Here is a 9,971-nt window from a genome sequence, read left to right on the forward strand (position 1 = left end):
CACCTGTCACAAGCGTGTATTTCACGATATAATCTTTTCTATAAGCCAGCCTTTGATTACTGCTCAGGTCTTCTTTTGTTTTCCTCTCCTCCTCCTCCTCATTCTTCTTCTTCTGTTGTTTAAGTATAGTTGTCTCCATTTTCACTCCACCACAGCCCACCACCCCATTCATCCCTGCCTCCCACCCTCCAATCTACCCCCTTTGGCTTTGTCCATGTGTCCTTTATACATGTTCCTTGATGGACCTTCCTTTATTTTCCCCCATTATCCCTCTCCCTTGTGGTTACTATCAGTTTGTTCCTTATTTCAGTGTATCTGGTTATATGTTGTTTGCTTTTTTGCTTTGTTGATTAGGTTCCACTTAACATGGTATTTGTCTTTCACTGCCTGGCTTATTCCACTTAGCATAATGCTCTCCAGTTCCATCTATGCTATTGCAAAGGGTAGGAGCTCCTTCTTTCTTTCTGCTGCTTAGTATTCCACTGTGTAAATGTACCATAGTTTTTTGATCCACTCATTTACTCCTGGGCATTTAGGTTGTTTCCATCTCTTGGCTATTGTAAATTGTGCTGCTCTGAATGGTGGGGTGCATAGGCTCTTTTGAATTCGTGTTTCGGGGTTCTTAGGGAATAATCCCTGCTAAGGTCTTCTGACTAGGACTTTAGGAACTGAAATTGCTGGCTGCCTGCCTGTAAGACCCTCAGCCCTACAGGTGATGCTGCTGGCAGCAAGAAATAACAGGGAACCAACAGAGGTGACAACTATTCTCTCAGGTTTTGTTAATGCAGATTCTTTCAGTTTTTATTAATGCAGATTCACTCCAAATCTATCCTAACCTAATAATGCTAACCTAATAACAATAATACTCACTCAGAAACAATCAGTAACAACATCACACAAGATAATTGGGGCATAACGAACCTGAGTCACAAGAGTCCAGATCCAGTCCAGGTCTGGGAGGTGACAGGGCTGGATGGCAGTGTCTTGCAAGGCACAATCAAAGGGATGGAGGTGCTCCCCAGGCAGAACACCAAGATATCTCAGACTCACTCTCTGGCCCCATCGTCCATGGTCTGATGTCTCTTGCTTTTATGCTTCTTTTGTTGCAAAGTCATGTTGATTTTGCACCATGTCTCATAAATATATTTTTCTTAATTTAGATAAGCATATGCTGTGTCCTTCAGTCTCACTAGGCACATGCTATATGCAGCAGCTTTGATAGGCATGCATCTCTGTCTGTTCTGACAGGCACATGTTATTTTGCACAACTTCGTTAAGCACGTGTGGTATATGTCATTCCACTGCGCATGCTCGGAGAGGGTGCTGTTACCCTTCAGATAAGCACATGTTGCCTGCCACACTGTCTTGTGCTTGCTGAGGGTCTGTATTATTTCTCTGGGTCATTGCTGTACTGCACATGCTTCACATACTGCTCTCCACAGTACCTATCACCATTGCTGAAATGGCTATGCATTCCTAACAATGCAGCTGCATTACCATATTAAAATCACACTGTAAACGTTAACTATGGTAACCTTTATGGATGATTGCTAAAATCTAATAATTTAAGAGAGGATAATTTGATATGTTGCTTAAATATTTTTTTTAAGATTTTATTTATTTACCTTTAGAGGGGAAGGGAAGGAGAGAGGGAGGGAAATATCAATGTATGGTTGCCTCTGCCGGGGACACACGATGTATCATGTGTCTCCTGCCAGGAACTGGCCTGCAACCCAGGCATGTGCCCTGACTGGGAATCGAACTGCGATCCTTTGGTTCGCAGGCCCGCGATCAATCCACTGAGCTACACCAGCCAGGGTTAAATATTTTTATTACATACACAATGACAGTTCTTTTGAATATATATTTGACACAGAGCAATTGCTTACTTACTATCTCTAAGATTAATTTATTAAACTGTTTCGTCTATGTTCAAAGAAAAGGGAAACTTTTAAGATATGTTATCCAATGTGAATAAATAGTTTTCAGATATCTTTACCTCTAAATTAATTTGCATTGTATAAAATTCTAAAATCACAGATAGTTATTGATCCAATCATATATTTTAAATAAAAAGCTACATGTATATAGTTTTACATATTTTATATATGTTTATGTTTTCTTTCATATTATGAATATAGAATTTCCCTGTGTTTTTTATTGATTCATCTGTACTTCACTTATGGCAGTTACTGAGAGCAAATTTTCAGGAATGCACTGGCTATGTATTTGAGTTTTTAAATTTTGTCTAGACTATATCCTGGAAAAAGCTCAATTTTATCAAACACACACAAATAAAAATCTCTGTGTGTGTGTGTGTGTGTGTATCATACAACTGAACTGCAGTACTGTAGTCATTTGAGTGATTTTATATTACTTGAAAAAATATCATAAATTAAGATGCAACATTGAACCAATTAGGATGACTGTTTTTAGATCCCTCTTTGTGGGAGCTGGTGTGGTAGTCGGGTGGGTCTATAGGTGTATAGAAAATGATTTTTAACACTAAACAAGTATTAAATTTATCTGATTGTTGCATGAGCCTTCACAGAATCATACATTTTTAAATTTGAACACTGTAAACATTTTCTGTGGGCAAAACTGTCCAAATTTCCAGCTGTTGGACTTCAGAATGATATTTGCTTTGCAATCTAAACATGCTTATCTCTCAGTGTTTCTCATCTGCATACTATTTGGACTATGCCATCTTTCTGGCAGAGGGTGCATTTTGTTGACGTGTTATCATGTTATATTAAGGAAAGGGTAAAAATAAAGATAAATAATTTTCTTATAATCCCAGATTGGTCTAGAAGACAAAAATAAATCTTGGATCAACTATTTTTTACTTTGACTTTCCTGTCCATGGTCTCTGAATTTGTTTTCTGATAGAGATATTTGTTTTCTGATACATTAATTTATCAGATTCTCCATAATTTGATAGTCTCTATAATTTGCTTTTTAAAAAACAGTATAGTTTTTAATTCAACATATCTATTCTGGGATCTGTTTTCTCTAAGGTGCAGAAGAAGTTTATCTAGGGCTTTATAGCTCTAGGGCTTCAGAAAACATTCCACACTATTATATTTTATTATACACACAGGTTATTGAGGGGATTTGAAAATATATAATAAAAGATACACATGACAGAAATCCTCTTAATACAACTCCCTTTATTAAACCACTCCTGCTTACTCTTCCCTCTTTCCCTTCACTTACCTTTCCTACTTCCCTCCTTTTCTTCCATTTTTTATGTCTAACTTGTCATTCATTAAATACTACCTTTGTTTCCTTTATATACCTACCTACTTAGTCATTTACGTATGCTACTTCAGAAATAACTTCATTCCCATAAATTCTCATTCGGTGCTTGGCAGTTATTGTTCAGTTTATGCTCATAGTTTCACCTGCATGTACCTAAGTGTCCATTCGATTTTCTTCACTGTCTGTGAACTGCCGCCATCAAAATTACAGTCTAATCGCAAGGTGAACAGCTTATAATGTATCATAATCAATACTCAGAATTTGCTCCCTAGGATGTAACATAAAGGAATCAAGTAAAAAGCTGCAGATTTTCAGCAGTAAAGTGCAAACAATCATTTTATATTGATGGTTTCAAATTCAAGGTCGATTTGAACTTTCATGTATCTGCATTATTCTATCACTTTTACTTTCTTCTTAAATTCATATTGAATGTATTCAGTGCTAAGCTATCCAAATGGCTGAAATTGAAGGCCAGTCAGGATTAGAATATAAAACTATGTCAGTGTGTTTCAAAAACAGTATATGATTTGTAAATGATTTTTTTAAAAAAATTTCAGCTCTAAAAGATTCACAAGTATCACCAAGTGAAATAGATATTCAAGTGTTCTGATGTAGGACAAATTTTGAAGGATGAAATTGGATGAATGAAATGATATATATTTTTCTAACACCTACTAACACAGATATAGGGGTAATTTTTATGATTCCTATTCAGAATAGGTAAATAAAATAGATACCAGATATTAAACTTTTATGGATTTTCAAAAATTTACTCCAAGTTTATACAGGAAGGCTTCCTAGAAAATCTTCTGTGCCTCAATTTTTGTGCTTCTGTTTGTGTCCATTTGTTTAAAAATTTTCAAGTTAGATAACATTTGAATTTGGGGGTGAAAGTTCTGTCGGACACATTTCAGCATTCTTGCCTATATTACATAATAAACTTTAATATAGTCTATTTACTCACAGGTCAGAATACTTTTAAAAGCACTAAAAAACTGAAATATAAGCAAGTTACCTAAATACTTTCTAAATTTTCACAAGTGTGAGTGATACATGCAAATGAAATACCATAATATTTTTGCTCTGTTAAGACACCATTTTGATAACTTTCTAAAATGTATTAGTCCAAAGGAAATTATTTTATCCTAAAATCTCATGAGATAAATCAGATTTATTTTTTCTTTGTTGGAGGGGGAATTGTTTATATGTTTTAAATATGAACACATTTTATTTATGACTTTGTAAGTGTATAAATTTATCAAAGCTACTAAATTTGCTGCTTCATATTTTAAATATATTTCACAGGAACTTTTTTCCTTACACATGACACTGTAAATTTGCAGTCTCCCTGCATCAATTAAATGTCAATCCCAAGAGTTCCTAAATGTGTAGGGAACTCTATTCCCATCACACACAGGTAAATTGTAAATATTCTCTCCTGGAAAAAAAAAGTTCCTGACTTAAAAAGGAACATTAAACATTAAAGGAACAACTATTTGTAAATGTAAAGGATAACTAGAAAGATGTAGTTCAAAGTTATATTTTAAAATATTGGGGTCATGGGAATATGCAGCTGTTGTCATAATGAGGATTTTTTCTTTCATATTTTCTTGTTCAGCATCTTTGAAATAGGGATCATTAAAGAATACTTTATTTAGAGTCACTAAATGCCTATTGGCAAAAAAGAGAAGCAAAAATTCTCACAAAAAGCATTATCATTTAAAATAGAGATCATGATTTGTCATTCATTCTGAACTATATATGTTAACTAAATCCATTTCCACCTACTTATACCACAAACAAAATGCTAAAGAAAACTGATGACATGACACATACCCATATCTAATAAAACAGGAATGTGCACTTTTTGACAAGCTTTTTCATAACACATTCTGATAGAAAATTCTATTTGCTACTTTCAGTAGGAAAAACAGACTTTTAAAGGAAACCTTTTATTTATGACTGTCACAGAAATAACAATTATGAGGAAAATAGGGATAGAATATTTTTAAGGGGAGCTTAGGACTTGTTATAGAAGTTTGCAGTCCAGTTTTTGTCCTGTTATTTGACTTAAAAGTTAATCTTGCTAATCCTTTTTGAAGTGTACTCTTTCCAAAAAGGGTTATACAGAACAAAGACTAACTGAATATCCCCAGAAAATTAGTTTACAGTGATCTTCTATTCCACTGAGAATGATTCTCCAATGGCCACTTTTGACTTCTTCTCAGGCTATGGGAATTCGTTAATATCTAGAGAATAGACTTAAATAAAACCATTGTCTCAACCAGCAGGTTTACGCAACCATCCTGAAATGTTTTAATTATTGTTTTCTTTTCCTTTTTTAATTAAGAGACCAGAGGTCAAGCAAGTCCACTGAGAGCTGAGCACAGCCTTGGTAGAAATGTAAAAGCAACCCTAATGATTGGATTTGCTCTTTTCTCCTTTGTTTTGCAGAACCAGAAGAGTGTGTTAATTGCACAGAGGAATGCCGAGTGCTTGGTCATTCTGACAGGTGTTGGATGCCACAGTTCCCTGCAGCCAATCAGGCTGAAAATGCAGATTACCGCACAAATCTCTTTGTACCCACAGTTGAAGCTAATGTTGAGACTGAGACTTATGAAACTGTGAATCCCACTGGGAAAAAGACTTTTTGTACATTTGGAAAAGACAAGCGAGAGCACACTATTCTCATTGCCAATGTTAAACCTTATTTAAAAGCCAAACGTGCCCTGAGCCCTCTCCTCCAAGAGGTCCCCTCAGCATCTAGCAGTCCAACCAAGGCATGCATGGAGCCTTGCGCCTCAACAAAAGGCTCTCTGGATGGTTGCGAAGCAAAACCAGGAGCCCTGGCCGAAGCAAGCAGCCAGTACTTGCCCACTGACAGTCAGTATGTGTCGCCCAGTAAGCAACCAAGAGACCCCCCCTTCATGGCTTCCGATCAAATGGCAAGGGTCTTCGCAGATGTGCATTCCAGAGCCAGCCGGGATTCCAGCGAGATGGGTGCTGTTCTTGAGCAGCTTGACCACCCCAGCCGGGATCTGGGCAGAGAGTCAGTGGATGCAGAGGAAGTCGTGAGAGAAATTGACAAGCTTTTGCAGGACTGCCGGGGAAATGACCCTGTGGCTGTGAGAAAGTGAGGGTGGGGAGCATTGGCATTTTCTTGTCTCTTCTTTGATTTAAAAATGGTCCCTCCTGGTGACAACCTGGTTTATGGGGATGAAGAGAGACCAATGCTGCTTTAAGGCTTTGAGTGAACATCTGAAGTGCCCACAAGTATGTTCTTTTCACTGCTATTTCTTTTTCAGAGATAACAATGGTTTTGTTTTGACCAAACTTACATTAGGACAGAATTAATGATTCTCAAAGAGGAAAGAGAAGCAGAGAAGAAAAAAAGAGAGAAGAAAAAGGAGGATGAGGAGGCAAGTTACCTTTTGACAATCTGTTAGGAAGGTATACAGTGTGAGAATTGATGTATTTCTGATCACTCTGAGACTGTCCTCTGTGATTTATGCTGACTTAACTGTTTACCTATAAACCCCAATCAAAGCAGGGTCATAAATTGTGATCTGTGGTGGATTTCTAGCAGTTATCACAGGTTTCTACTGAAAATCCTGAAAAGACCTTGCAGTAGTCCAAGCTACACCAAACATTAACACATATTTGTGGTAAACATTTCTGTATAAAGTTACCTGCCACACATATAAACACAAAGAGCATTCCATAACATTAGTTGAAAATTAAAAAAAAATACTTGGTCATTTGTAAGACACTTCATGTCGTAAAAAAGTTAAGTGTAAAAAAATATAGTCCATTTTGTCCTGCGCACACATAGGCTAATTCACTTCATTAAAGGAGAAAATTTAAAGATTTAAAAATGCCTCTTCAGCATTTTAGTGTCCAACAAACATATAAATAATGGTGGATATGTTTTTAATTTGACCTGGAAAGATTCTGAAAAATAATTACCATTCAGTAATAACATTCAGAGAAAATTAATATAATTAATATGCTTTACTCATTTGTGGACACTAAAATAGCTCAGGAAAGTGAAAATGTCTTAGACATACACAAATCACATGACCATTTAAATGTGCAAATGTAAGAAGATTCAATGTGTTTACATCAAATGACATATTTTTATTGATTTATTGCAGATTCAGTGCATATGAGCCAAATTGTTGAGTGTTTAAGAGCTATATTGTGTATTTTATTAAATTAATATATAGTTGTGTTGCAAAAATATTTGGGCTTATATTGTAAATGGCAAGTGTTGCCTCGGTAGCTGTCGAACTCTATGAGTTTTGTTTTTTCCTGCTTCCTTTTCCACATGGAGTGTGGGAAGCAGTGCCTCAGAGCAAAGTCTCTTGTTTAATGTATAGTCTACCAAGTACTACAGTACATAATCTGTTCAAAATGTGTTTGAGTGAGCCGATGGAGCTATCTGAAAGGTCAAAAAATACATCCGTCAGTCATGGTTATGTGCAAGTCCTTGTAGAAGCTTTTATTAAAGTCATGCTAAATCTCAAGAATTACATTTGTACCAATACCTGAAACTTCTCATGTTTTCTCAATAACATAAAGTTTCTGCCTATGTAGATATCATGCTGTTGATTGGTTCTCAAAAGTATCTTATGTGGTTTAAGATGTGTGTTCCCACTTATTTCAAAACCATGAAAATGCTTTAATGCATGTGTGCTACCAGCCCTAGTTACTTGCATTGTGTAGTGTTTTTCAAGAAGTCTAGGTCTTCACAGGATGTTTTTCATTTTTCTCAATGCTCCTCTTATTGCTATCTGTCTGTGGTGGATTTCTAGCAGTCAGCAAATGCTTCTACTGAAAGTCCCCAAAAGGCCTCGCAGTAGTCCAAGCTACATCTTTTTATTGGTGACCTTTGAGAACAATACACCTTCTATTCCTTCATTTTGTTGCACGTTTTTCTTGTGTCATATAGCAAGTTTCAACCTTACTTCCATATGAGGCTAGGAAACCTAAAATTTCAGGAATTGGGAAAAATAGAATTAGCACTTGCAGAAGTAGTAGCAGATGGGAAAATGCCTTGATTGACATATTCCTTCAGTGTTAAAAATTTTTGGCATTTTACAGCTTCGTGATAAACAGCTTCCAGCCCATACCTTAGAAAATGTGGTGCTGAGTTAAATAAAGGCTGTTTGTGCACTGGAGCAGAAAATGCATTATTTGCAAACTGGTGGAGAATTCTGTGCCTTCTTTTCTGGCCACCCAGCCAGTGTAGAAACAGCATAAATGTCATAAAATCCTTATATTAAAAACAAAAACAAGAGCAAATACAAGCATTGAACTGAATTAAGTTTTGCAATTTTAAACCTCAACAAATTCAACTGAAAATATTTCCATCGAATGCTGTCAAGACTTTAGATTGTACCTCGTTTGAAAAACTGCTTTGAAAGGAAGAGTGGACAACTCCCATCAGCCTTATTCTCTCAAGAACTGTATTTGGTTCCTAGTAACAGCCTTTCCAAAGCTCTACTCTTGTTTTTTTTTAATTATTCTTAAATGTTTAAATTAGAAAAGAAGGGGTCTTGTACAGTGAAACATAATTGACTCTCTATATTTTGGACAATTTATGTATCTGAAATGTGTTGTCTCTGTTATATGACATTATTTTTTGCCAGGAGACTATAGGTTGATTTAGCTTGATAGCAGAAATTTGATGGGGGACCAATTTCTGTATAGTTTTACCAAGTGTTGCCTCTCTCTTACTGGATATATAGCCACTTAGTACAATCTAAGGCAGTAAATAAGTGAAATCAACAAAGAGAGTAGGGTTTATTTTTAAAACATTCTTAACTTTGAGTAACCAGTTGTTCAATTTAGTATATGTGTCTGAAGATTTTAAAACATTATAAGATTTTAAGAATTGGTTGTGCCAATGTGTGAGGGATTTACCTTTAGGCTCTCTGTCACCAGTGATTTACTAGTGTTAGCTGTTTAACACATTATCTGTATTTAGTAGTGATTATTTATTTACAAGTTGGTGGTAATTCAGCAGTCAGGACTCTAAGCTTTTATAGTTGAGTTGAGGTAACCTCGTTTTTATTCATTTGGCTGGCAACTGCCTTTATCACAGACCTCTGCTGCTTGGCTTCCATGGAAATTTATGACATGCCAAAATCACCCTTTTTGGAAGCAACTTGCTCTTAAGGGGTGATAAATGATCAAAAGAGATGTTTCTTAAAGGGTTTCTTAAACCCTTTCCTAAAGGGTTTAAGCATAATTCAGAATGTGAAAAAATTGTCTTACTTCACAACCTTCATTTACAAACTCCTCAAAAAAGCTGCCACACATTCAAAATGAATAATTTGATACTTTTTCTTTTAGGTCTTTAAATAACTGAAGTCAAGCACAGAATAAAAATTTGTAGAAATTTTTGTAAAGAAAGTCAAAGTTCTAAAAAATGTTTACTGATGAACTAAAAATAAATCAGTAACAAAACTATCTTTTCATTACATGTTAATGATGAAAGATCTTTGCATCATAGTGAAAAGCAGTAAGAATCAGTGTTAGTTATACCTATACCAAAGTAAACATTGAAGAGACATTTCATGAATTTCAAACAATGCTTTCATATTATTTCTGAACCTGACATACTTATCCTTATTGCAAGCAATATACAAAGATTGGCTCATCACTCTAATAAATTAACTGAATTCCTGGTTGGGAAATTGACTTGT

At 35.5% G+C, this 9,971-nt stretch overlaps 1 protein-coding gene across 3 annotated transcripts in view; it reads left to right on the forward strand.

Annotated features, from left to right (window-relative positions):
- The window catches only part of PCDH17 (protocadherin 17), a 95,589-nt gene extending 88,950 nt beyond the window's left edge, over positions 1 to 6,639 (forward strand). For all 3 annotated transcript variants that reach the window (XM_037066036.1, XM_037066037.1, XM_037066038.1), the window contains one exon: positions 5,716 to 6,639. In XM_037066036.1, coding sequence (XP_036921931.1) covers positions 5,716 to 6,398 — 683 coding nt within the window. In that variant the 3' untranslated portion in view covers positions 6,399 to 6,639. The remainder of the gene's footprint in view (positions 1 to 5,715) is intronic.
- The last annotated feature ends 3,332 nt before the right edge of the window (positions 6,640 to 9,971 follow it).

Source organism: Sturnira hondurensis, unplaced genomic scaffold, assembly GCF_014824575.4.
Source record: "Sturnira hondurensis isolate 20B ecotype Veracruz unplaced genomic scaffold, ASM1482457v3 Scaffold0016433, whole genome shotgun sequence".
Classification (NCBI taxonomy): domain Eukaryota; kingdom Metazoa; phylum Chordata; class Mammalia; order Chiroptera; family Phyllostomidae; genus Sturnira; species Sturnira hondurensis.